Raw genomic sequence first — 27320 nt, forward strand, 5'->3', positions numbered from 1 at the left:
CTTTCAAGATGCGGTGCTGACTGTATTGTGGACAACCTTAACCAGACCAGCGGTCAAAAGGGACAAGTAACTTACGGTCTGCGTGTCACCTATTTACAGCCTCTCTGCGCACAGTAATAAGCGGACTTTGGCTTGCCGTGTTAAACTCTTTTGAGAATACGTTACGGTATGGCTTGATGACTCAAAATGGCATCGAAGCAATCCTCAAATTCCCCAACTAGGGTTCTCATGCAGACACAAATGCAGCAACAGTTCGGTCGAATCCGAGGGACGCAATGTTGCGCCCTTCTCTTCAACCTTCGGTGCATGGGCTGGGCTGAAGGTTACAAGAACATGAATCGAAGGAATCTTGCATCCAATAAACGGCATTCGGCTTGTCAGGAACGGTTCGGGAATCTCCCAACCCAGGAAGCCTCAGCCCAACAAGAAAAAAAAGAAAGAAAACGGGACCCATTGTTCAAGAGTACCGCCGAACATGCCGTTGTGATCTGATTAGCGAGGTACGAGTACCGTAGAATGGGTAGCCACTCTTGGTGATGGAAGCGAAAAAAAGAACGAAAAATACCAATATCCACAAAAAAGAAAAAAGCGGAGTTTCAGACGAGATGAAGCAGAGAGAAAAAAAGGTGTGACTCTTTTGTTACTGTCAATCCCGTGTAAAAACCGTGCCTGCGGAGACACACCCAGAAGTGACTGATGGGCTAGCTCGGTGAACTCGGGAATCCGCACTGATGATTCGGCAATAACATGGATATTACCATATTGTCAAGTAAGATTCGGCAACATCTTGAACCGATTCACAAGCCACGTAGCCGAGTCGGCTGCGATCACGAATATTGACTACGTACTGCGGACAGTCGGGTCATATCGTGATGAGTTGCGTTACCGGCACTTTCAGAACTGAACAAGGATGTGGAAATAGGCTTCAACTACGTGCCTGGAAACTAACGCAGCATTAAGAGATGCCTAATGATTACCCGTAGAGACAGGCAGCCGTCAAAGACAAATGGCCTAGCAACGCGATGGGATCGTGGGATAATTCCTTATGCGACGAAAACGGAATTAAGTTGCCTGGTTATCAACAGCTCAGGAAAGCTTCATAGCCAGCCACAACGGTTAGGTTAGATGAGCTGTCTGTAGCAAAAGCTTGGCTGTGTAAGCTTGTTATCATTTGTTGGGCTGAGAAATGATGGTGATCAGTTGCCAACCATTGGTCCGTACGTACAAAGCATAACTCGGTGTTTAACTCGATCCCGACAGGAGGTCAACTTCACCTCAGCCCTACAAATGATACGTACGCACATACACACGTATCAAGGTGTGGCCCGCGGACTGCGCCATAACCCCGGATACTGTGAGCTCCCAGTGGTTACAGATACTCGTTCTCGCTTTGCTATCCCTTTTGTAGGAATCTTTACGGGCTTGGCTAATGACAGCTTGACAAGCGATTGAGGCGGAGTTACCTGGGCTTCAGCAAGAGCAAGGGTACATGATGCGAAGCGAATAGGGGATACACAATGCGGAGGTTATAAGTCGGCCGCTATGTGAAACTGCCCTACGTTGAAAGGGTGCACACTGTAATATCATCACGAGCTTGGCTCTGTTAATAAGTGGTCAATTGATAATAAGCGTTGGTGTTTTTTTTCTTCTTAGTGTTTACTGTGCTGTGATGCGATATGTGATTTGGTCTGCCTAGTGCTAATGTAGGGGGCCTCAGCAATTAGTAAAGGTATTTGAGTTCTCTTTTTTGGAGGTCATCCTCCTTGTCATCGTGACGGGAATGGAGGATCAGGTTTTGTGTAGATGGGACGGACGGCAAGCACAAGCACAAACAGGCACGGGCACGGGACGCAGGGGAATGTCTTGAATTAGGAATTGATGGATGCATACATAGATTGGACTCTGTCAATAATCCAAACGGTGAAGTTGATATTGTTGCCGAGCCAGCAAAAGCAAAAGAGTCATCCTGCGATATTCAAGCAGCTATCCCAACAAGGAAATTCATTGATTCACTGACTGCATCCAAAGAGTCACCGCCGTGTCGGACTGTCTAAACACCGACAGGGCGTAATAACGAATAACGATTAAACTTTACGCGTTGTAACTGATCAAGTGCTGAGAAATCGCACTCGCACCAGCGTTAGGTCTAACTGTAAGCCTCCACCTCGCTGTAGGGAACACTTCAGAAGGGCGATGCTTGTAAATCCGCCCTCGGAGCTAAGGGACATGTACGAATGGCCGGATCTGATTGGATAGAGAGACGTACTAAGGCACAGGGTTGCTAATCAACCACCTACATAGTACCACGATTATGAATCATTTTACGCCAGCCCTGTGCGAGATTGTAGACAGGGCAGTGAGTGTCAATTACTCGGTAGGTATGCTTACAGCGCTTCGATTTGAGTTGTGCTGATTTGGCGTATGCTTCGGTGTTTGGAATTGCGCCATTCATTCAACCGATGGAGAATAACGAACGTGTCGCTTAAGGCTGATGGCGTAGACCTCAATCAATGGAAATCCAAGGCTGGTGGTAGAAGACACGGAACTTACAGTCACTGAGACAACAGCGATAAAAGAACATGGAAGAAACCCAGGATAAGTAAAAAAAGAAACCAAAAAACTTAGGATAAAGGCATAACGCGACTCCGTTTCGGGTATACTTTGCGCGAAAGGTACCTGGTCTTACCCCGTAATCTAGCGGCCTGACCGAAGTACCCAAGCCCGAGCATTGACATAGGCCTCCGCAAGATCCGCCAGGTCGGGGCCGGAGTCGTGAGAGAGACACGCAGAGACGGGCACATCGTATACGTGTCTATGCTGTCTACACATGGTAGAGGGGCAGAGGGGCAGACAGACCATGTGAAAATCTAGGTACCGTTAGAGTCGGTGGTTTCTAAGCTTTCGCGGCTTCGCGGTGACAAAGAGTCATCCGCTCACTCACGCCATATCCCTGTCAACCGATCACTAAGCCACACCCCCCTTTGCGTTCTAACTTGTCTACCCCTGCCAGGACATTTCTCGCACTCCTCGGGTCCGCGTGTGCAAAGTCCGCCAAGCGGCGTGTCGGGCATAACTGGTAATCCCCATGGCCCACGCCCTTGGAAGCTTGAGACAAGGTGAAAAGTCCGTAAAGGATCAACTCGAGTTAAAAGATTCGCTTCCCCCCGTTCCAAGATCCATCTCGTCTCCCATCATTAACAGCAACAACAAAGATTTACAAGATCATCACATCTTCTCCACAGTCTTGGCTTTAACAATCTGTTTCATCTTATCTACTACTACCACAACAAGGACTCATCGTGCTAGTCCCTTATCACACAATCTATCAAGTCACTGTCACCACCGAACACCCCCGGCCGCTAATTCAAGCCTGCCGCAATCGGGATCGCTGCCTTGACTCACAACATACATATATACACACTCTGGATCCTCTACTCACAATGTCGACATTTACAACTTCAAAGACTTCTTCTCTCCACCAGTCCACACTCAAGAAGAACATGTCCGTCACACAAACTTACTACCTCGCCCACAAGGCTCGGGCCAAGCTCTCTCGAGAGGCTGCCCAGGCTGATCACGACCTCCGCCTTCTCGTCGGCCACGCCAACCTCCTCGACTCTCTGATGCTTGAGCTTGCCGACGCCGAGCGTGAACAAGAACGCTGGTTCAACCAGTCCGTCCGAGGAGCCAACAACACCCAGCAAGAACGACGAGTCCAGTGGGCCGACGAGGTCGTCCAGGAGGAGGACGAGGATGACTACGACTCCGACTCTTCTGACTCTGACGACTACGACTCTGAGGATGAGGACATTGAGATGTCCAACACTCCCTCCGTTCCCATCAAGGCCATGAGCCCCCGAATCAGCCACATCGAGATCGAAGACGACATGGAGGAGGATGACCTCGAGGAGGACTACGCTCAGCTCGAGCTTGTCCGAACACCCTCTCACTCCAGCTCACCACCCGAGCTTGTCGACCACGACTCAGACTCTTCCGACGAAGACTCCATGCCTCCATCGCCCCCTCAAGCCATCCTCACATTCAACGAGAAGGACGCCAAGAAGCAATCGCAACAACAACAACAAGATTCCAACTCACTCTACGCAGAGGAGTACTACCTGCCACCTCGCAGTCCCGCGAGGCTTGTGTCGGCCATCTCGGTCTACTAAAGCAAGGGGTTATACTCTGACTCTACGTCTTATGAATGAATTGTGATTTTCTTTAGCGACTTGTTTCACACACAAAGCGATACGGGCGGGCATTACACTGGCGTTTTTTGTTATACAAAGGGATACCACGAGAAAGGGATTTTGGGATACAGCAAAAAAGAGCATTTTTCATATTTAAAGGATACGACTTTTTACGGATTTTCACCACTCTACTACAACTGAAGGAATAAAGAAAGACAGAGAATTGTACCAGGCAATGAGGAATTGGATATAACATCATGGTTAGGTGCCGCTCCCAACAGAAGGTTGAGTGGTAGCCGATCAGATAGATAGTTCAAAAAGAGACTTATAAAGTCTAAAAACAAATGATAAAAACATTCAAAAACAATCACCTGATCATCTCTCCATCTTTGCAAACTGTGAATCTTATCGCGACATTGAACATGAACATTAACCTCGGGCCAGGAGTTTCTCATAGTAGCCGGTATCGACGCCGTATCGTCGCTCGTCCGGCCGCTGATAGTCACCGGGATTCCCTTATCAGCGGCGAAAACTCTCTTGACCATTTGTTTATCGGGATCGGGCTCTACCCAAGACCGATCGAAGGGGGGGGAGTGCGTCTTCTCTCAGTCTCTGGACCAACGAGCGGCGCAGAACCAAAGGCGTGCAACACTAGACCAACACCCTTGGCGAATGATTCATCAGCGAGGCCCGCTCCATCATGAAAACTCAAGTTCAAGTCTTTGACAAGACCTTGACGTCCCACCCATCAGGGTCAGGGACAAGAAGATGGCGAATCACGACTCGTACACGATTCATATTGGGACACAACGGTTGGAAGTTTTGTCAGCGGAACTACAAGTCCTGCCTTTTTTCCCACCGTCGGCATGTATGACTGACTGACTGGCTGGCAGGGAGGCTCTTTGAGAAATTGACCATGAAAAGACAAGACCCGGTTGTTTCGGAGCTTACAAAGAAAGAAACGCCCCGATGGTAAATTCGATCTTCTAGAAAGAAATGGCTGGCAGCGTCAACGCCAGGGCGCAAAAAAGACCAAGGTCTTGACCCAAAGGCACAAAAAGAAAAGAGAACAAGGCAATAAGATTAGACATGGCGAAACCGCCGTCATTTCGCTCATGTCCGCCTTTTTGACATTGGGTTTGCTTTTGTGCTACCGTTCCTCCCTGACTTGTTTTTAGGTCTTGGCGGAGTCGTCAGAGCATTTCTCAATCCAGCTCAACAATTGATATTTTACACAATATTTTTTTTTTGGTCTCGTCACACTCGCACATGCCTGGGATCTTCCACTAACTAGTTCGTGATTCTTTCTTCTCCACCATGCGCCGCATCGAGCCGGTAGATGGAGTCAAAAACTGGATCTTGAGTGGGAAAGAGGCTGAAAAATTCTGTTGGAAAAAGAACGATGTATATAAGTCGTGAAGCACAAACCGGGATTGGCCCCATCAGAAACCAATATTCCAAGGGGCGTGGGATGACTTGAATGCCCGGAATCACACAACTCCGCTTTCACAATTCAATTTAATTGTTTAAAAAAACTCTTTACGATGGGACGTGACTCCATTCGTTTGTCCTTTTATTAGTATGAATTAACCTTGGGCAGAGACACATAAACAAACGGACTCAATATGGGTTCTTTCATGTCTGGATGGATTACTATGGATCAGGATCAGTCAAAGCGGGACGGCACAGAAGAAGGAGAAGAGACATGAAGTTTCTTTTTCATTCGTGTTAATCCTCCAGATGATAGACACGTTTCCAAGTTACTGTCCACTAGGGAGTGTTTATTGCCATCTTGGCTTTCCCTTAGCCTTTCCGGCCCCATAATCCCAGGCACATACCTGTTCTTACCGTAACAATCATGCAAGGGCATGTTTGTTGGCGTTGGTGAAGGCTGAATTGTCTACTGACCGCTTGGGCGTGTCGCTGCTCACCGGTGGCCTGACCTGGCAGCACAGCGCAGAGAACAGCCGCCCCCAGAAGCAATGGGGCCTGGCACCGGTACACCTTTTCTAGACGCAGCTGGGGAAACGGAACATATGCGCCTAGTTGGGTAGCCCTAGTTAAGTGCCCAGCCAGCCCCTAGACCGACCACCACAGATAGTAGTTTGCTTTTACTGTAGATGGCTCGATAGAGATGATTGTAAAGGGCGGTAAAGGGTGAATTGTCAAACCTCATGCCTAAGCGAACTTGTCTACCAAGGTAGGCAGGCTTTGTTGGCAATTGTTTTCACTATCGTCTTATGCATGGCTTCTTTCTCAACAAGAATCATCACATCTCGTTTGATATTCGTGTTCGGAACTCATCCAGTGGCAGTTAAGCTAAGAGCAGATCTCTTCTAGGGTTGAAGGGGGTTGGGAGATGAATACGAAAACTGGGGTTGGGAAACTAGATGTGATCTGTGTCCTGTGATCGTAAGATTGATAAGACGATAGCCCCTGTTTTCTTAGTAGTTATCGATACGGCATACGCGTACATACCGATGAGGCAGGTTAGTGGTGCCCTATAGATAGTATATGCCCCTGAACAGGTACGAATAATAATAGCACAATTAAACGGTCGCAAATTGGCTGAAACTCGTAACATACGCGCAAGCAATAATTATGCCGAATATCCATAGATCCATTGTATTGCATGCATTGCATTGTTTTCCATGGGGCTATGTTGTGTTGCGTGTTCGCTGTATCAGATCTGTAACCAGGCTCCAGTAAAATACTGATATGTTCAGTGATTTGACCTTATCGATAAAATCGACACAGGCCCGATACGGAATCACGGAGGTCGTATCGGCCGGTCCTCCAACGTTCACATCGGGTCATGAGACCTTTGATGACCCACACGCTTCCGCGTTGTCCCCTCCGAGTACCCGAACACACCCGGGTCCGGAAATCGGACCCCAGGAACAAGTCAAAGAGAAGCCTCATTGGCTCGTCAGTACTGATACGCTGCAGCTACAGGGGTCTCGGGTGTTGAAGAAGGAAAGTAAAAAAGAGTCTGGGGAAGTTGGCCTGTGTGACCGAGGCGGACATGTTTCTTTTCTTACCGAGAACCCCTCGGCATGGAGGACTTTGTTTACCGGGAACAAGCATGCATGGTACGTCTACCTACCTACAGCAGTAGTTCAACAAGCCGTCAATGCCGGTGCCTTGAATATGCCGAATAGAGGGTAGGGGTCTGCTGATCGTGTAGTTAGTTGCACACTCTATCTATCTTTTTGATAGAGACAACCTCTCTATCTCTCGGCGTGAGCTGCTGACCTCTACTCCGCGGATACGGCGAGTAATGGACCTGCTTCTCTTATCAAGCCTGCCTGGTCACATTCAAAATGCGGAGAGACATTGTCTAAGCACTATCTTTTGACCGTTTCAAACGCCGATCTTGTCTACATTTTAGTTATTCTAGTCAGCATAAACACATAATAGAGATGTTGTCTTGTTGGTTGTTGCTGACAGCCATGGTGGCCCTTTCAACACCGCTACACAGCCCACTGATGTGCCTCCGGAAATAGCAATATGAACAACAAACTCCTCCGGCTAATAAACTTTGGACTTGAATGATGCAAGCGTAGATCTTGCGCTTCTACAGCCTCCGAAAGTCCGAAGTCCGCGGATCTTATTAATCGAGTTTAACTTATTCAGGGTTCACATAGAAGGAACACGCACGGACCATGTCTCTATCAGTACGTCATTATGTAACTTTTCGCAAACCAATTCAATGCTCTCTCGAGTGTAGAAAGGCCGAAACCCTTATTAAACCGCTCGTTCACTCTTTTCACGATGCGAATTCTTCCGAGGAGAGCTTTGGCTTATAGCCAGCCGGGTTTCACAATATGCCGCAGTGGTGGCCGGCTACATCGGCGACAGTTTGCGACCTCGCTTTCCCCTCCACCTCCACCTGCATCGGGATTTGCGGCTTTGACATCACGACGACTCATATCTGTTACTGGGCCTGATTCGGCAAAGTTTCTACAGGGGATTATCACGGCGAATGTGACGACAAAAGATGGACTGCCGAGGACTGATGGTTTCTACGGTGCTTTTTTGACTGCTACAGGCAGAGTCTTGTACGATGTCTTTGTCTATCCCAACCATAACTCTCCCGGGCTTTCATCCGAGGAGCCGGCGTATTTGATTGAGGTTGATGCAGGCCACGCCCCGACGCTGGCCAAGCATATCAAGCGTTATAAACTCAGAGCGAAGTTAACTGTTCGTTTACTGGGTGAGGATGAGGCGTCTGTGTGGCATACTTGGGATGACTCGAATGGTGCGAACTGGGACTCGATTGTCAAGTCGACGAATCTGTCTCTTCAGGACCCACGGGCACCAGGATTAGGATACCGACTCTTGCAACTGGACCAAAACACGCCGCAAGTCGACCTCGAAAAGACTACCGAGGAAGCTTACACAATACGACGCTATCTCAATGGCATTGCTGAAGGACAGGATGAAATCTCGAAAGAGCATGCCCTTCCACAGGAAACAAATATGGACATTATGAACGGCATTGACTTCCACAAAGGTTGCTATGTCGGCCAGGAACTCACTATTCGTACAAGACACCGTGGTGTAGTTCGCAAGCGAATCTTGCCATGTGTAGTCTACGAGACAGAGCATGCGGCTCCAACAACACTGCAGTACCACGCGGATGGTGCAGCCTCATCTCTTGAAAGCGTGACCGCGGACATGATACCGCGGGACACAAGCATCGGCCGGTTCGAGAAGAGAGGTCGCAGCGCGGGCAAGTGGCTCAAGGGTGTGGGCAACATTGGACTCGGGTTGTGTCGCCTGGAGAACATGACTGATGTGACACTGCCGGGTGATGCGGCATCAGGAGCGTTTAATCCCGAGGACGAGTTCGTGCTGGACTGGGGCGAGGAAGAGAGCCGCAATAGAGTCAAGGTTAAGGCCTTTGTACCGGATTGGTTGAGGAAGGGACTTGATGCTGAGCATTCAAGGCATCAGAAGTAGAGTGTGACAGGCATGGATCTGTACTGTACTATATTGTATCATTGTAAAAATTTGTCTGGAAAAAGAAGTTCATATGTACATAGTAGTGTATGTACCATGGCGCAGTCATAGCTACACAGCCGATTTACAAACAGTAATACAATTACAGAATGATAAACTGGCGTTCTTGAGGCATGTAATATAGCCTCCCCGAGAAATTGTGGCTATGTCATATGTTCTGCATATGTCGGTCGGGTAGAGCGAACGCTCATCAACAAGACACGTCTATCCATTGGCAAGGCTTCCAAACAATCATAAGCAATCAGCCCTAATAAGACAACGGCTGAAAAGTCGCTGTATGTTCCCCTATGCAGGTTGTCAGCAACAGCCCGGCTGAGCCAGCCCCCAACTTTCAATGCTATATTTCTTTCTGCCTGCAACACGAGGGCCAAGACAAACAAGTTCATTCGCGGAATGCAAAGCGAATATATTCAACCCGTCTTGGTCACCCAATTGAATGTCAGAAATACGACCGCAAGCTTATTATTTAGCCTTGGATCGTCGCTCAGAAAGTGTCCAATCTCGTAAACCTCCGTCAGCCCTGTAATGTTGTGATGGAGAACAGGGGGAAAAGTCTTGGCCCGTCGCTTAATTAATCTCATGAATGGCAAAACGGTTGAAAGCTGACGTTTGACGCCTGTAATACATTTCCGAATTCACGACATTAACTCGTTCCTGTTATTCTTTGATATTTAAAAAGCCATCTGTGATAAACTGCAAGGTGTCGCAGAACTAGCTATTCTTCTTTCATTGACTCCCAATATGACTACAGAACCCACACCAAAGATGTTCAAGCGATTGATTGCTTGTTGTGATGGAACGTGGATGGACAGTGACAAAGGCTACCAAGAGCCTGGTTTGTTCGAGAAAGAAGGCTCTCTTCAAGTCCCATCCAACGTGACACGTATCTCACGCTGTTTTGAGAAGAGATGTAATGATGGAAAGCTCCAGGTAGTCAACTACGAGTCAGGAGTTGGCACAGGCAGCAATATGCTCGATAGTATCACTGGAGGTGCTTTCGGACAAGGTCTTGCTGAGGTATGTCGGGACTTGAGAAAAACATAACGTTGACTAACCTTTACTCACAGCGCATGAGGGAAACATATTCTTTTATATGTTCAAACTATATGGACGGCGATGAAATTATCCTCGTTGGATTCTCAAGAGGTGCATTCACAGTCCGCTCTGTGGCCGGCATGATAGGCCACCTCGGCCTTCTTACTCGTGAGGGTGTCGAGTTCTTCTATCCAATTTTCAAAGACATGCAACATTGGATGGATGACGACTACGAAGACCCGTTCCCTAACATCCCTTTTCCCGACAAGCCAAAAGGAAAAGATGCTGCCGACAGGTACAGAGCTCGCTTGGAGCAACTCGGCTATACTCGCGTGAGACGCGAGCAAGGAGACGAGATCATCACAATCAGAGCAGTTTGTGTCTGGGACACTGTTGGTAGTCTCGGAATCCCAAAGATTGCCTGGCTGGATAAACTCGGTATCCGTATTGACAATGACGAATAAGTCTCCCCCTTTCCTATATCGAACCAAGCGACTGACCAGCTTAGTACGTTCAAATGGCATGACACAAATCTTTCAGATAGAATAGAGCATGCTTTCCAAGCTCTTGCTCTGGATGAGACCCGTCCACCTTTTTCACCAGCAGTATGGGAGAGACTCCCCGAGAACAGGTACACAACGGATCTTAGACAGGTCTGGTTTCCTGGTAATCACGGTAACATTGGTGGTGGATGGGAGGACCAGGGTATTGCAAACTGTACACTTGCCTGTAAGTTTCTCTAACATGCCAACTCAAATCTGTGCTGACTGAGTGTTAGGGATGATGGACCAATTGGCCTCGATCGGCGTCGAGTTTGATCTGCCTTCTCTAGAGCGCTGCTTCGTGCAAAACGTCAAGTATTATCACAAGACTCCCTCAAAACTAAGTATCAAGTCGAGGAAGAAGAAGCAGAAACAGAAGATACGTAAATGGGCAATGAGCCCTATATACGAAAATAATCGCCCATTCAGACCTTGGGGACTCGGGGCAATCAATAAGTCACCAGGTATCCTCTATAAGCTTTCCGGCCAGACAATTCGCACACCAGGTCTGTACAGACCAACCGACCGCAGATCAAAATCAGACAAGTCTAGATATCTTCTGGACACGAACGAGCGCATACATAGTTCAGTGAGAATTCGGCTTGCCTGTAAAGGACTCAGCCTGGATGATGAACATGTCTGGGACTGCCCAGCGTTGCTCGGGAAGTGGAAACTGAAGCGCACACGAGAGAAGTATAATGATCCAGTACCACAGGAGCCGGGCTGGTGTCCTCATTCTGCAAAAGATAACATGGGACATCCCAACGACTGGTCAAAGGGAAGATGGGTTTGGGAATATATCGGGAGCGAGAAGAATGGCCCTACTGATAAGAGGCAACGGGTCATGGTTGAGGAACCTCTAGGACCATACGAGCGATACTTACTCAGCTTGTCGGCAGGAACTCCGAATGTCTATCATTTTGCAGATACGATCGACTTTTAGAGGTGTAACAAGCACTTAAGAGATGGATATACGACCGGGTGGTATTTAAGTAGCTGGATTAAGAGCAGGGGCCTAGAAAGTTAACTCTTCCAACCACGATTTATACGTATTTTAATTTATAGTTTCAACAAGATGATACATATGCTGCTACCTTTGATGTCCATCGCTTCTTGTGCAATCGTTTGACAGAAACCTACTTCCATTCAGAGTATAAAGTGCAAGGTCACGTGTTTTCGTGATGCGACAAGAAGTTCAAGCTTGCCAACCAAAAATCCGGAACCTTTAACTTCTTTCCTCACTCGTCCTCTCAGGTTATAACACACGAACCTCCCATCAGCTACAGAGTCCAAAATGACGGACTCGAAATCAGCCGACCTGCTGCAATATGCGCAGGAATACGCCTCCAAAGATGAAGACCTCTACGAACTTCTCGGAGTCGATGCCCTCACACCCAAAGAAGAGATCCACCGCGCCTGGCGAAAGCGCTCCTTAAAGTACCACCCCGATAAAGCAGGCGATAAATTCGACGCAGAAGTATGGGAAAAGTTCGAACGCGCCCGCGACATCCTTTCCGATCCTGGGGCGCGCGGCGCCTACGATGGCGCCATCAAGGCAGCCCTCTTGCGAAAACAAGAGTACGAGGCTAGGGATAAGAAGAACAAGGCTCTAGTTGACGACCTTGAGGCCCGAGAAAACGCTTGGAAGGTTCAGCGTGAGGAAAAGGAGCAACGGGAGAAGGATGAAATAGAGAAGGAAAGGTCACGACTGGTCGAACAAAGACGCTTGCGTGAGGAGGAGGAACAGCGTCAAGCTGCTGCTGCGCAAGAAGTTGAGGATCTTGCCGAAGCAAAGAGACGCCTGAAGGAAAAAAAGGAGAAGAAGAAACAGGACGAGGCGAGGGAGAAGTTCCTGCGCAAGTCACGGATGGCTGCCGAGGCTACAGATGGCAAGCCAGCGTCTGGCCCAGTCAACGGTGCTATGAACGTGCCAGGAGACTACTCGGTGGATTTCGGCACAGAACAGAAACTTTACTGGGAATTGGTCTGCGACAAGTTGCGTGCTGTTCAGGCCGTGAAGAATCTACAAAAGAATCAAGCAACACCGGAAGACTATCAACAAGCAGAGCAAGGCCTACTCGAAGCAAAGACGAGGATTCATCAGGCTGAGGTTCGGTTTGCCGAGCAGGCATCTGCATCATGATTTGGGGCGTTTTATGGAATCAAAATTGGAGTTAGGTCGGTAGCCTTGTCTGTACGCCTGAATGGCGTTTCTATCTTGTGCTAATACCATGCATTTAGAGTCATGATTTACTGTCAAGTCTTAATATCTTGACTGCGTTCATTCCCATGACGTTCTCGCAGTCCCCCGTGCCTTGTCCAACTGCACGAGCAACAGCTTCTGCGTTCAGGCTCACGCTCTCCCATTCACCTTGCTCGTCGCTTGTAAGAGGTGGGAAGAAAGGGTGATCGGTGCCAAACATGAGCCTGTCGGCCCCGCTGGCCTGGATGGCTGCTTTGAGGCCAACTTCCGAGTAAATGACGGCGTCAAGATATATCTGCTCTTTCAGCACGTCCCACACCGTTCGGCGGCCCTTGGCTAGTTTCCCTTCCCGGAGAAACTGCCCGTCATGCATGATGCAGCTTTCGATTCTGCCGGCAAGGAAAGGAAGTGTTCCGCCACTGTGGGCGAGGATCATGCGCAGCTCTGGTACTTTGTCAAAGACTCCTGCCAGGTACATCCTAGCAACGGCGATGGTTGTCTCAATGGGAAAGCCAAGGGCCAAGGGAAGGACGTGGCCATATTCGGCGCTCGCTCGAGGACCCCAAACATCGTTCGGGAGACCGTAGTGAGGGTGTAAAAACACTGTCAACTCTGCTCGGGCAAGAGCCTCGAAAATGGGCAAAAGGTCAGGATCGTCCAAGCCTTTGCCAAGTCCTGAAGTGCCCAGGATGACTCCTCTGCAATACTTGAGCGTTGGGAGACTCTTGATTGACTCGAGAATGGTTTCCAAGTTTGCCGTCAAAGGCAGTGTGCCAAAGAAGAAGAGCCTTCCTGGATGCTCGCCGCACATGCGTGAAAACTCTTGGTTGACAGACTCTGCTATGGATCCAGATTCTGAAGGGTCCAGAAAGTCCAGCCATGGATTCGCTAGCGATATGACAGATATGTCAATCTCATGCGTGTCCATGAAGTGTACCTTTTGAGCAAGCGACGCATAGTGAGACGTCAGAGGTCGACCAGGTGGTTTCGCTTCAGGATCTCGTGTTGCTTCTTCCAGAGCCTTGACTTCGGCCTCCAGGAGGATGAGTCTAGGATCGGATGCTTGAGGAAACTTGCGAACGAGAGGGATGGTGGAGCGGGATTCCAGTATTTGGATGTAAGAGGGAGGGTACATGTGCGTGTGGATATCGACCACGCGTGCCGAAGAGGATGACATGGTGCTTGGGTGAATGATAAGAGAGGCTGAGTCTACTGGAACTGATGGTGTTGGAACTTGAGTTAGACTCTTGTGAGTGAATGTGTAAAGAAGCTACCAAGGTAGGATCTGGCCAGGACACCTCCTTCTCGGAGTCTTGTTTGCCTGGCGTAACAAGCCGCGGCGGCACAGTTTCAGGACACCCTCATTATCTCGCGGGACAAGCCGCAACGTTGCAGATCAACAGGTTGCGTTGCCCAACTTGAGGAACGCGCATGAATTACCCCGCATTCATGATTGTTATCAACATCGCTTCACGGCCTGATTATGTACGTCGTATCGTCTAAACAGCTTATCAGCGACAGTTGGGGTGTGATGCAACGGCTGCAGGGAAAGCGCCACGCTTATCAGCTCATGCCGGAAGCATTATCTAGTGTTTGTATATAACTGGAAGGTGCCGTTGTTTTGCGGCGAAGCAATGGCTTTCTATAATATGACTTTGCATTGAATGCTGTGATTCTCTAGGAGATTCCATGCCGGTTTCTTTCCATTCATCAATCAAAAACTTGACACAGCTTTGTGTTTTCCAGCTGATATTATGGCCTCGGATCTTGCTGTGAGCAAGGAGGGTCTCTCAATCCCCGTAGGTCGGCCCATACTTGGAACGTACGAGTTCGTACCAATTAATCCATCTAAAGCTCATTGATTTCTCCCTTTTCCTTAACGGAACCCCTTCTGAACGTAATAACACTGCAAATGCCATTCTCGAAGGCTTCAAAACTGCTGGCTTCATCTACCTCAAGAACCATCCCGTTTCTCCAAAAGACTTGCAGCATGCATTTGACATGTCTGCCCGCTGGTTCGATCAACCTCTCGAATCAAAAATGAAAGTTGTTTGGACAACACCAGAAGCCAACCGAGGCTACTCAGCTCCTGGCAGAGAGAAAGTCAGCCAACTCACCGATCTGGCCGACGTTGAAAAGATGCGCGCTGCTTTGCCAGATATAAAGGAGAGTCTCGAGATTGGTCGTGAAAACGAAGCTGGACATCCGAATTATTGGCTTGAAGAGAGTGGCGAGCTTGTAGGTTTCCGAAAGGACATGCTTGGGTTCTTCGAGCAGTGTCGCCAGTTGCACGTCGAGGTGATGAAAGCCATCGCTGTTGGCATGGGCCTTGACGATGGTTTCTTTGACGGTTTTGTTGACGTTGGGGATAATACACTGCGGTTGTTGCACTATCCGTCAGTTCAGTCTGACGTCTTCAAGATGAACCCAGGAACTGTCAGAGCTGGAGAGCACAGTGTAAGTGACCTTTATGACCATAAAAGTTCAGGTTACTAACAGGACAGGACTATGGCTCAATCACTCTCCTGTTTCAAGACGCTCGAGGTGGACTACAAGTCAAAAGCCCGACGGGTCAATTCGTCGATGCAACGCCTATCGAAGGTACTGTGGTTGTTAACGCTGGCGATTTACTCGCTAGATGGAGTAACGATATGATCAAGAGTACTATTCACAGAGTTGTTGAACCACCACAGAAGGAGGCAGAATCTTATCCCCCGCGCTACAGCATTGCGTAAGTAACTGTTTGATAGTACACATTCTCGGGGTTTGAACTAATCCGAGGGCAGATACTTTTGCAACCCCAACTTCAAAAGTTTCATCGAGGCTATTCCGGGGACATTTGAGACGGAGAAGGATAAGAAGTATGATGGTATCAACAGTGGTGATTACCTTGTTCAGAGATTGACTGCTACGTACTGATGTAGAAGTGAATTTGAGAAATTACGGAAATAAAATGAATTATTTTATCCGTATAGACCTGTAGATTAACTTGATATGAGCTTGTAACCTAATCCAACTAAGAGAGACGACAAATCGTTGGGGCATGCATGGTCAGCAACCTCAGGCCTGATCATTCCTACTATCTCTTGCTATAAGCGCCAATCATACTTGATATCGCTAACCTTAGGGCAGTAGAAATTATAGTTAAATAGTCGAAACGGAGTTTACTCACCTGTGTTCTGCCTCATCAACTCTTTAGCAGTATCTATTGGCTACCTGGGCGGTACCTGAATACAGTGGTAAATCCCCTATCCCCGTCCCCGTTCATGTCCCCACCAAAACCACTGACAGCAGCACGTTAAACCCGATGGGGAAGCTAGCTACATCCTAAAGTAAAATGGCCTCCTCAACATCTATTTTCCCATCTTGAATATCTGTACATATACAAAGCTTCAACCTCTTTTTCAATCGCCAGCCTCTCATTCCGAGTGGCCCCTTCGTAGTCTCTGTATATTCAATCGCTACTCTTCATAACTCTGCTACAATGGCCGCCGACACTGCTGCCGCTACAAAGCGGCCCCTGAAGCCAGCTTCAACCGTTAACAAGGCCTATCTGATCTTCTACAACTTCGTCTCGGCCGTCCTATGGTCCGTCGTGCTTGGCCGTACTGTCATGCTGCTCGGCCTTCATGGGCCTGAGTATGTTTACCCAAATGTTGGCGAATTCACAAAGTGGACGCAGACTTTGGCTGGCTTGGAAGTGATGCACTCTCTGCTCGGTACGATCTATTTCTCTGTCACCCCTCGGAATCCGGAATGTCATACTAACATGCTTCTTCCCCAGGTGTCGTTCGCGCTCCCCTCTTCACAACGCTCATGCAAGTCTCGTCACGCTTCCTCCTCGTCTGGGCCGTTGTCGACGTCTTCCCCGTCCTCGCCCTCTCGCCCTTCTACTCGTCCATGCTCATCGCCTGGTCCGTCACCGAGATCATCCGATACTCCTTCTTCGCCCTCACGCTGTCCGGTTTCCAGCCCAAGTTCCTTACTTGGTTGCGCTACAACACCTTCTTCGTGCTCTACCCTGTTGGTATCTTCAGCGAGTGCTGGCTCATCTGGTTGGCCACCGCGCCTGCGGGCCACCTCAATGAGCTGTACAAGTTTGCTCTGCAGGCTATTTTGGCCATCTACGTTCCTGGTGAGTTTTGGAAATCATAGGTATTTAATGTTGACACTGACTTTGTGCAGGATCTTATGTCTTGTACTCGCACATGATGACCCAGAGACGCAAGGTTATGCGCAACATGAAGGCCCAGGGTCAGAAGGCCCAATAAATAAAAGTCACGAACGATGTAGAGAAAATGTTAAAAGTGGTTGATTTACTGACCATTGGGATAAGTGATATGGACCTTTTACCCGGTCCAGTAATACATAGAGCCTAGGGAAACTATCTATTAAAAAGACAAAACATGTTAAAGAATATCCCGAACGCCTGCGTCTTCAGTGTCAGGCTTCTCCTCGGCCCAGGGGTTTTCTTCATGTAGAGGATTATCACCAGGTTTCGGCGCTTCCTTCAGAAGCAATGGTTCTGCAGCACTTGTCTGGTACCAGTCGTTCTGCAACCAGTCGTGAATGAATTGTGTGGCATCTTGGGTCAGCTTGTTGTATCCCGGGTTCTCTTTCGGAGTAAACATATCTAAAGCATTCATCAGCATATAAACCAACTCTTCGTGTGGGATCTATCACTCACTCATGTGTGCCCCGGCCTCGTCTGTTGCCTTATCGTTGATGGCTTCCTTCCACACTCCCCCGGGCTGCTTCTTGGGAAGATTGCAGAACGTCCGATTTTTTCCCAGAACCGTCCCAACAAGGTTGATCTCCTTCGATGGCGCCGCCTTTCCAAGACGAGTGTACATATTCGCAAAACCCACATCGAGCTCCTCTCGAAGTTGGAGCAGACACGACACACGCTTACGCAGCTCTTCTCCTCTGGCAAGACATCCCACAAACTCGAGATGTGAAGACGCCCAGGACCATCCCTCACCCAGCTGGTCACGGTTCATCCATGCAGCTGCACCTCCTGCGGCCACAGCCCCAGCAGCGCCGGCGTACATGGCCATCTTGCCCCATTTCTGCCACTGGCTGCCACCAGACGCCGAGGGAGCCGGTAAAGCTCCAGCCGTCTTTGGGAGGGCCGGGGTTGTTGTGGCTGATGCAGCTTGTGTAGCGCCCCAGAATGATGCTCCAAGTCCGCTCAGCTGCGAGATGGCGCCTATAGCTTGCGAAGCAGTTTGATACTGGTCCTCAGCACCATGGGCTACCACACCGGGCGAAATGCCCAGGTAAGGGGTGTCAAAGGCGAGAACACCCTGGATGTAGGGAAACATGAGAGAGTTGAAACTAGGTGTCTCGGATTTTTGAATGCCGTCTTCGGTGTAGATGGGCTTCTCAGAGGCCAAGCCAATAAGCATCTCAGCCGCCACGATGCCACCCATAGAGTGACCGATAAGAATGGTGCGCACTGAGGGCTCTATCGTTGGTGAAGGCGTACCAGCTGCCACTTCCATGTCGATGACCCTGTCCTGCAGCCTATACGCAATAACATTAATCGCTGCTGCTTATACTCTAGCAAATAATGGGTGAATACTTACCAGTCACGAAAGTGACTCACACAGTTTCCCAAATCTCCACGAGTCTCGTATTTGGGATAGACGATCGACTCAACTTTGATCTTTGGTAGAGCCTCTCTCACCAAGTCACGCAGGTCCTTGGTAAACTGGTAGTCGACACCAAAAGTGTCTTCGCCGCCCTTGATCCGCGTTAGCTTAAGCTGATTACGACTCCGAACTAGGATAATGCGGGGGAGGGGTAGACTTGCCTTGAAGCCGTGAATAAAACAAAGAAGCAGTGTCTTCTTCATCTTCAAGTCTTTTCCATCTAACCCAATAGAGCAGGGGGGAAAAGGGAGGTGTCGCTGGAAAGTTTGTGCTTGTTTGTGTGTGTTGAAGGCGTGGCGAACAAGGACAAGCCTCGCTGGGCTGGGTTGGCAAAGACCAAACTCAGGCAGGACACCTGACTTGATGTAACTGGAACTGTCAAACATTTTCACTTAAACATCTATGGTTACGACAACCATTTACCTGTCTACAATTCACTTCATTCATAGTCACCATAGAACTGTTAATGATCATTCTGCTAGATGAAAGTGACAACATGTCAAGCTTCTATTAAAATACATCCTACTGATATCTAAATACGTAATGCTGTTTCGCCGTCCCTTTGCAGGCTCGACGCATTCCAAGATCCAAAGCAGTTCTTTGGCAAACCCATCAAAGAGCTCCAGATCATGCATCTTTATGGTGGTATTGAATCTCCCCTTCTGCCCTCGACCGCATATTTGTTTATTGTCACCTGTCCTGCCCAACGCCATTGCATATATCATCAAACAATCGCCACCAACGGCGATGCAACTGTAGAGGTCGTTTTGTGACCCTTTTTCGAGATCAAGGGCACTGAGCTTTCTCAATAATACGTCCTTCATTCCTCGTCACTCTGTGCGGCAGTGCTACCGCCATTCGCTTCTCTCGCGCTATTTGAAATCAACTTGATGCGAGTGCCGCTGGGTTGAGGTGTGCCGCCACTGCCAGAGGGCGCCACCGAACTGTCCTTGCCTCCTTCTTCAAGTTCTTGAAGTTCAGGATGCGCTGCCAGTTCTTCTTGGTACTTGGAGTTGAAGAATTCCTGTATAAAATTAGACATCGCGACAATTGAGGCTGGAACAGAGGGTCACTTACGTTCATGATCTTAGCATCCTGATACAGAATGCTTCCATCCTCGTTGTACGTTTGGCAGTTACGGATCATCAACTCAATATCTTTCCGTAGTCCGCTCAACGAAGTGTACTCCTCCTTCTTAATTCGGGTCTGAATCTGGTTCATGCAAATGGGATTCTGAATGATGAGGTAGTAGTCGGCGTAGTCGCGCTTGGGGGGCAACTTGATGAAGGGTCCAATAATGAGGCGCTTGCCGGGGTCCGACTCGTCATCCTCTGGAGGCTCAATATCGTCCACCTCCATTGTCATGAGACCATCGTATAGGCTGCGAAGACTCTTCTGCAGTACTTCTCGCTGATGGGCTGGGATTCGAGACTCAAGACTGACCTTGCTAGGTCGGCCCTGAGGTCCGCGCCGCTTCTTGGGAGGTGGTTCATCGTTGCCCTCTTCAGCCTTGCGCTTCTCGTTCTTGCTACCTGGTTTGCGCCCTCGCTTCTTTGGGGTCTCAATCTCGATCTCAATCTCTTCGGTGCTTGCTCTACTGCCAGAAGGTGATTCATCCATCGAGCCGAGGATGGCGGATTTCTTTAACCTATTGTTGTCGCGCCTGTCCCTACGGGCTTGTTTGCGAGCAGCAGCAGCTTCAGGAGAATCGTCGTCATCGTCCACTGCCATCAGCCATTGTTCTTCAGTGAGACCGTCGTCATATTTGACCTTGGTGCGTTCACGAGCTCCACGGCCCAGTATGACTTCCTCGGTCTCTTCGTCCATTGGGTTGCCTTCGTTCAAATAAATCTCAGGCAATTCATCCTCACCCATTAGTCGACCCTTGGTGCCTGGCCCCGTGCCGTAAGGCGAAGTCTTCATCCGTTCCTCGTCGAGCTTTTGGAAGACCGTTATCTCGTCATCGCTACGTGCCAGCAACATGTTGAGCTCTTCATCCTCCATCTCATCCTGATCGCCGGATTCGGCCATGTCGGCTGTCTCCAACAGAGTTCGAAGCATGGCATCACGGTCAGTTTCTGATGATTTGTTATCGAAACGACCAGCTTGAATAACCTTTCCATCCATATCCAACTTGAATCGTGCTCGCTCAAGAATCTTCTCTTCGACTGAGTTAGAACTGATGAGTCGCAGAATTCGAACTTCGTTCTTTTGACCAATACGATGAGCGCGATCCTGAGCCTGCAAATCTTGGTGAGGATTCCAATCAGAATCGTAGATGATGACTGTATCGGCTGTTTGCAAGTTGAGACCCAATCCACCGGCACGGGTCGAAAGCAAGAACATGAAGTACTTGGAGTCTGGGGCATTGAACTCCCTGAGCAGGTCGGAACGCTCGTCGGATTTGGTCGTACCATCCAATCGAAGATACTCCACTCGCCTGTATCGCAGGTAGTCCTCCATGATGTCCATGATAGCAGTCATCTGGAAGAACATGAGGACACGATGGCCGGTTGCTTGGTACTTGGGCAAAATCCTGTCCAGCAACTCAAATTTACCAGATGTTCGCCACAAGAGATCGTTGCTGATGTTGAGAGGATTCATGACATTCTCAACAACGTCAAACACAAATGGATGGTTACAAAGCTTTCGCAGCTGCATAATCATGTTGCTCAGTCCACGAGCACCCGTCTTGCCACCCTTGCCGTCACTAACGACAAGCTTGTTGTGGGTAACCATCTGCTTGTAGAGCTTGGATTGAAGTGCAGAAAACTTGCACTTGATGACCTTTTCTGTCTTGTCGGGAAGATCTTTCTCGACATCCTTCTTCAGACGACGCAGAAGGAAGGGTCGCAGAACCTTGTGAAGACGCCTGATAACAAGAATCTGCTCTTCTTCTGTGAGTTCCATCTTGTCCTGTCCGCCTGTGTTGGCAAAGGGAGTATTGAACCATTCATCGAAAGTTGTTGCAGACTTGAAGATGTTTGGCAAGACAAAGTTAAGCATAGCCCACAGCTCTGACAGATTGTTTTGCAATGGTGTACCAGTAAGAATGAGTCGGAAACGAGTATGGTAATACTGCTGAATGGTGTAGCTCAGCTTGGAGTTGGAGTTCTTCATTCGGTGACCTTCGTCAATGATCATGTGGAACCACTTAATCTTGCTAAGGATAGGTCTGTCCTTGATGATGTATTCGTAGGTTGTGAGCAAAACCTGGAATCCGCCTTGGCGGATCCTGTCTTGTTGTAGCTTACGGGTGTTGGGGGGTCCCTTGTAAACAATGCGGTTTATAGTAGGCGCCCATCGCTCAAACTCCAGATTCCAGTTGGTCAGTGTACTGAGAGGCACAATAACGAGATAGGGGCCGGGCTGCTGCTTTCGCTCAAGCAGATAGGTAATTAGACTGATGGTTTGAATCGTCTTTCCGAGACCCATTTCATCAGCCAAAATACCGTTGAGGTTGTTGTTGTACAGCGAAATCATCCACTGCAGACCCTTGACCTGATACTCCTTGAGCTTGCCACCGACGAGCATGTCAGCTTGTCCGGTAACCTCTTCGCGAATACGATGTGCCACGGCATAGTAGTCGATCTTCTTGTTACTCTCGTCGTCCTCATCATAGTCGCTGTTTTCTTCCATAGGTAGCTCATCTCCATCGCCATATCGCTCAGCGGCCTGGCGCTGCTGTGCTTTGACGGAGGAGGCAAGTTGGTGCAAGAAACCGTCGGTCTGCTTGAGCAAGTGCGTGATACGGGTATCCTTGGCCTGGTCAAGCAGCTTGAGGTACGCCTCTTCATCGTTGGCCTTGAGGGCTTGCAGACGTTGCTTAGCAGTTCTCTCAATACGCTTCTGCTCTTCCTTCTCAATGTTGAAGTGTTGCTGGTACATGAGACGAGACAACTTGTGTGATTTGTTCCGTTGAGAGGAAGCCGATTCCTGGATCTCTTTTCGGTGGTTGTTAATGGCACTGAGGAAGTCGGTGTGCTTCTTCTTCTCTCGGTTCTCCCGGGCATCCCGTTGCTGCTTCTCAAGCTTCTCTGTGATGCGAGCCTCACGGACATTTTGCTTCTTCATTCGGCGATAGCTGGATCGGTTGGTTGTCATTGCGAGATTATCATAATGCATCATTTGTCGCCCGATCTTATCGCGAAGTGCTCGCTGCTTAGCGTACAAAGCAATGCTCTTCATCTCAATGATTGCCTTGCGCTTGAGAGAGTCATCAGCCTCCAGGTTTTCCTTGGAGGAGTCCCAATGGGCCAGATCACCAGGCAGGTTCTTCAACTCAGCATAGCGTTGTCTCATCCTGTTCGAAACAACGACTTCTCGCTCATATCGCAAGTGGTCAAAATCAATGCCTGTAGGAAAGACGCCAGGAATAAACCATCGGTTCTTTCGTTGTGAGTGATCAAAATACTTGATCTCAGGGCGAATCATGCTTGTGCCATACGGAGACTTCACTGTCTTGAACACGTGCGCCTTGGGAATTTCGGATCCATCATCTTCAGTTGCAGTCTCAGGTCCATTTTGCGAGTCTTTGTTGGGTTCGGAATCGGGTTGGTTGTGTTTTGAGGCTTGTGCTGCTTGAGCAGTTTCGGGAATGGCTGCTTGTTTGCGCTGGCGCTGATGGAAGATGGCTTGCTGCAGTGCATTTGACACTCCAGCATTCTTTCCAAGTAGCTTGAAGGCATGGATCTGCTGTCTAAGGAGGCCCAGTTGTTGTTGGGTGAAATGATTCGAAGATGAGCCGGTCGAAGGGGAAGCACCAGCAGAAGCTGGAGTGGAGGAGCTCTGGTTCGGCATTGCAGATGCGTTGAGTGTGCTGGATGCAGACTGAGTCGCTTGTGGTGAGCCTTGCTGGAGAGGTCGGCCAGGCATTACACCATTGGCAGGCGAACCATTGGTCGCATTTTGCATTTGCTGTTTTTGCAGTTGTTGTTGCTGCATAAACTGCTGCTGATTGCGTCGCATGTTATGCTGTTGTTGGAAGTTCATGAGGAACTGCGAGGCCTTGATGTATTCGGGATCTGTCGGCGGGACGCCCTGTTCCTTCATCTGTTTAAGTTTCTACAGTCTGGATCAGCATGTGGAATCAAGTCGAAAGGATTGCCAGCGTAATTGAAGAAAGCCATACCCTGAAAACTTCTTCCGCCTGTTGCTTGGTCGCGCCAGCAGGCATTGGCGCGCCGGGGTGCTGAACCGCGGGGGATGCATGCACCGAGGCCATGGTGAAGAGACCTGTGCCGTGAAGCCCTGTGGCAGTTGAGTCGAATGATTAGATTGTGCAGTTACAGCTACCTATATCGCATATCGTGGAGGTGTAGGCGATAGTTGTCGCGCGTGGTGTAGCAAGCTTGAATGTCGCGAAAACGAAAGTGAAGCGTAATAGTAAAACAGGGGAGAGAATGAACGCGTCGAAATCGGAATTGAAAAATCAATGGTTTGGAAAACCCAAGAAGACGTCGTCAAAAAGTAGGCGACACGTCGTGAACGGCGCGTGGGACAGCTGTGGTGTGGACCGCAACCTCCAAATTGGAAACGCGGCTAGATGGGTTGCTGGAGGCACGAGATGGACACTCCAAGTTCCAAAGAAAGGTTGAGTATTGAAGGAAAAGTATGCGATGTGGCAACACGGCGCGTTGGAAACCGGTACAAAAGACCAAAGTTGTGTGCAAATCGCGTGCAACACGGATTTGGTGGTTTCTCGAGATGAGAGCCGATGGTTTGAAATGGCCCTGGCGATTTTTTGGATGCGCGCGCTCGCCGGTTGATGATGGGGAGTGGTGAAGGCACAGCTGGACAAGATGCGGCGTGACGGTTGGTGCAGTTCTGAGTCGCTCCCTCACAGTATTTTTCAGCACGACCCCCCTGCAAAAGGCGACCGCGACCGAGTTTTATGCATAGGCGCCTGAGGCAGCCACGGATTTGTATTAAGTAATCAAGAATACGCTTTCCTGGTTGGTTGACTAAAATTACATGCACGTGATACCCTTGAACGCCCCATGGGATGCTCTCAGCATAGGTGATTTTGGAGTGCAACAATGCGAGACCGAAATAGCGAATAAACACCTGTTCTTGAATGGTGTCGCTCGCTTCAGTCTAGAAAATGGTTTGGACATCCGTAATTAGGCGTTTGGGGCGCCCCTGCGGCTCGATACTCTGATGGAATGACAGAGACATGGCAGTGTTACAATCAGCTAGGGATGCTCTTATGGGCCTTTAGTCTGGACTTTTCGAATCCCAGAAACCTTGTTAAACCCCATGGCGTCTCCCAACGACCGTTAGTGCTCTCACCTCTTGAGCCTCTTCTTGTCAGGGCCGTCTTCCTCGTCGCTGAGCTCCGCATACTGGGTTTCAGGCTGCGTCTTGCTCCAAGCTTTGATGAACATTGGGTCTTTCTGAGCCTTGTCTGCGTACTTCAGCAAAGCTTCTCGAGGGTCTTCGTGCAGCATGCGCGCAAGAGGGATGTTTTCTGCGATAGATTTCTCGTCGGGTGCGTTCTTCTGTAACGGAGTTTGTTGAGGCATGTACGGGCGTCGAGGATCCTTGGATCGGCCAGATACCGTAACACCGGCTTTCCTCGAGCCTCCTGTAGCGCCTGGTACCATAATGGCGTCGCCAGACACACCGACTGACTGGTCCATGGTCAATTCCGGATTGTCGTCGATATGGCGTTTCTTTGGTGCTCGCGACATGACATCTACAGCTCCCTTGTTCGACATCTGTGGGTTGTACAAAACGTGGGTTTCGGCATTAGCTGAACCTGTGATAATTTGATTAATCTTTGGGTGCCAATCAACTGTGATAAGTGGTGACCCAGGCGTTATTGGAGTGACGTGTTCCGCGCGCAGATTGCCGGGGTTCAGAATATGAAGGTGACCCGTAATGGAGCCTGTGATAATACTTGTCGAGTTTGGCGCATATTTGATGTTGCTTGTTGAGTAGTGGTCCGAGGTTGATGTGTGCGACACCGTGACGAGAGGCTTGGTGAACTTGCGGGTATCCCATAGTTTAATCAAGTCGTCGCCTCCTCTCGTGACTACCATGCGACCGTCTGATGATATGTCGATACCGCTGGTCCAAGTCTGGGGCTTGTGGGCGTCGCGAATCTCTCCTGCGGGTCGTGAGAAAGGACTGTTGCCACTATACATGACTAGCGAGCCATCAAGAGCTGATGCGACAAGCACATTGCTACCGCCTTGGGCTGAAGACCCCCATGCGACCGCGGTCATCTTGGTGCGGCCCGCGGAGCCAGCAGCTTTGGATTTGAAGACGATGACATCCTTCTGGGATCGCTTGTTGTTGACATCCCAGATTCTCAATGTGCTGTCGGTGCCAGCAGTAATACATAAATTCTTGTCAGTAGGGTGCCATGTTCCAGTTGTGATTTCGGAAATGTGGCCCTTGGTATTGTGCATGTCACGAAGATACATATCTCCCTTTACGAATTCTGTAACAATGTCACCATCCCGAGACATGATCTTCGCTTGGGGGTGCGCTGAGACGCAGAGGAAAACGCCTCCAGCATGCGGGTTGAACTCGATGCGGTGGACGGGATGCGCTTCAGAGCTTACAGAGGACGCTTTTTGTTCATATGGGTCGACTGAGCGGAAAGCTCTCAGGGTGGTGGGAGTCATGGAGGCGAAATCGTGCAGCTTAACGGTGCAGTCTGTAGAAGCAGTTGCTAAACGTCCTCCTGCAGGGTCGAGCGAAACGGTAGTTACAGCACGGTCGTGAGTTTTGAGAACAAGCTCGTGCGATACAGGAAATTCATCTTCGTCGTCGGAATCGTCGCTATCGTCGCTGTCGGAATCGTCGCTCGAATTACCCTTCTTCTTGGGTTCCTGGGCTTGTCCACCGCTGGCTTCCGGGGCCGTACTGGTTACTGTCCTGCGACTTCTGTCGAATTGGGCAGCGATATCGGCTTCTTTTGACTTCTTTCCAAAAGATGTGGGTAGAAATGCTCTCATAGGATCGTCTGCCGCAAGGTCGGGCACCTCGATTTCGAAATCGTCGTCGGAACTCATGGCGAATTGTTCGATCGCAGGTCGCCAAAGTGCAGAAGAAAGTAAAAGGTTGGGTGGGGAGAGGAAGGGTGGGAAAGGTTTATCAATGAGAGTGGCAGCAGACAGGCAGGGCAGGCATGCGGGCGGTCTGTCTGTGTGGTGACTGTGGTCTGGTCTGGTCTGTTTAAGCAGCTTGGCTTTGGGCGGTGCCAGTTGGGTTTGTCCACCGCCCCGGTTCTTTTATTAGCTCACGTTGAGGCAGTTGGCATGGATTGAATGGATATTTGTGTTTTGTTGCACATTCAAGTGACATGGCCTCAATTGAATCAATGGTTTGCTCTGTCTATTTTCTTTTCACAAACACATTGACCGCCAGTAACATAGCGCTACGTCGAATGATTTTGCATCTTATCAAGGTTCGCAATGTCTCAAATGCTACGTATCGTGAAGTGTGGTCGTGAACTTGAACGTCCTTTACACCGCCAGGTGGAGTTTGAAATAGATCATCAGACATGTCTCTACATGGATCTACGTCCTTCTTTTCCATCCATATAAGCAACTCTGTAATCCCCTTTGAGTCCAAAGGGTTCGGTCTAATCACAATACATTGGCGTATAAAACCGAGCAACCTGGTTGCTTATACGGCACAAATTACCGCCAGTAACCTA

General features: G+C 49.2%; 10 protein-coding genes across 10 annotated transcripts, besides 1 other annotated feature; 6 read left to right on the top strand and 4 right to left on the bottom strand.

The window, feature by feature from the left end:
* Window positions 1-3440: 3440 nt before the first annotated feature.
* FPSE_01079 (uncharacterized protein) lies at window positions 3441-4169 on the top strand (the record flags this gene model as incomplete). Its single annotated transcript, XM_009254199.1, has 1 exon — window positions 3441-4169. The coding sequence occupies one exon, from the start codon at window positions 3441-3443 to the stop codon at window positions 4167-4169; it is 729 nt and encodes a 242-aa protein (XP_009252474.1).
* Window positions 4170-7964: 3795 nt separating this feature from the next.
* FPSE_01078 (uncharacterized protein) lies at window positions 7965-9155 on the top strand (the record flags this gene model as incomplete). Its single annotated transcript, XM_009254198.1, has 1 exon — window positions 7965-9155. The coding sequence occupies one exon, from the start codon at window positions 7965-7967 to the stop codon at window positions 9153-9155; it is 1191 nt and encodes a 396-aa protein (XP_009252473.1).
* An 801-nt stretch (window positions 9156-9956) lies between these two features.
* FPSE_01077 (uncharacterized protein) lies at window positions 9957-11735 on the top strand (the record flags this gene model as incomplete). Its single annotated transcript, XM_009254197.1, has 4 exons — window positions 9957-10232; window positions 10283-10694; window positions 10791-10979; window positions 11029-11735. 4 exons carry the CDS (start codon window positions 9957-9959, stop codon window positions 11733-11735), a joined length of 1584 nt encoding a protein of 527 aa, XP_009252472.1.
* A 351-nt stretch (window positions 11736-12086) lies between these two features.
* FPSE_01076 (uncharacterized protein) lies at window positions 12087-12935 on the top strand (the record flags this gene model as incomplete). Its single annotated transcript, XM_009254196.1, has 1 exon — window positions 12087-12935. The coding sequence occupies one exon, from the start codon at window positions 12087-12089 to the stop codon at window positions 12933-12935; it is 849 nt and encodes a 282-aa protein (XP_009252471.1).
* Window positions 12596-12641: a repeat region.
* A 100-nt stretch (window positions 12936-13035) lies between the features above and the next one.
* FPSE_01075 (uncharacterized protein) lies at window positions 13036-14172 on the bottom strand (the record flags this gene model as incomplete). Its single annotated transcript, XM_009254195.1, has 1 exon — window positions 13036-14172. One exon carries the CDS (start codon window positions 14170-14172, stop codon window positions 13036-13038), a length of 1137 nt encoding a protein of 378 aa, XP_009252470.1.
* Window positions 14173-14749: 577 nt separating this feature from the next.
* FPSE_01074 (uncharacterized protein) lies at window positions 14750-15914 on the top strand (the record flags this gene model as incomplete). The annotated part of the gene is made up of 4 exons (XM_009254194.1): window positions 14750-14794; window positions 14850-15452; window positions 15500-15726; window positions 15782-15914. 4 exons carry the CDS (start codon window positions 14750-14752, stop codon window positions 15912-15914), a joined length of 1008 nt encoding a protein of 335 aa, XP_009252469.1.
* Window positions 15915-16479: 565 nt separating this feature from the next.
* On the top strand, window positions 16480-17266 carry FPSE_01073 (uncharacterized protein; the record flags this gene model as incomplete). Its single annotated transcript, XM_009254193.1, has 3 exons — window positions 16480-16714; window positions 16780-17130; window positions 17181-17266. The coding sequence occupies 3 exons, from the start codon at window positions 16480-16482 to the stop codon at window positions 17264-17266; spliced, it is 672 nt and encodes a 223-aa protein (XP_009252468.1).
* Window positions 17267-17404: 138 nt separating this feature from the next.
* Window positions 17405-19035, bottom strand: FPSE_01072 (uncharacterized protein; the record flags this gene model as incomplete). Its single annotated transcript, XM_009254192.1, has 3 exons — window positions 17405-17628; window positions 17683-18521; window positions 18584-19035. 3 exons carry the CDS (start codon window positions 19033-19035, stop codon window positions 17405-17407), a joined length of 1515 nt encoding a protein of 504 aa, XP_009252467.1.
* A 434-nt stretch (window positions 19036-19469) lies between these two features.
* Window positions 19470-23873, bottom strand: FPSE_01071 (uncharacterized protein; the record flags this gene model as incomplete). Its single annotated transcript, XM_009254191.1, has 3 exons — window positions 19470-19673; window positions 19727-23713; window positions 23781-23873. The coding sequence occupies 3 exons, from the start codon at window positions 23871-23873 to the stop codon at window positions 19470-19472; spliced, it is 4284 nt and encodes a 1427-aa protein (XP_009252466.1).
* Window positions 23874-24936: 1063 nt separating this feature from the next.
* On the bottom strand, window positions 24937-26673 carry FPSE_01070 (uncharacterized protein; the record flags this gene model as incomplete). The annotated part of the gene is made up of 1 exon (XM_009254190.1): window positions 24937-26673. One exon carries the CDS (start codon window positions 26671-26673, stop codon window positions 24937-24939), a length of 1737 nt encoding a protein of 578 aa, XP_009252465.1.
* Window positions 26674-27320: the final 647 nt, after the last annotated feature.

This window comes from Fusarium pseudograminearum, chromosome 4 (genome assembly GCF_000303195.2).
Source record: "Fusarium pseudograminearum CS3096 chromosome 4, whole genome shotgun sequence".
NCBI classification, from domain to species: Eukaryota; Fungi; Ascomycota; class Sordariomycetes; order Hypocreales; family Nectriaceae; genus Fusarium; species Fusarium pseudograminearum.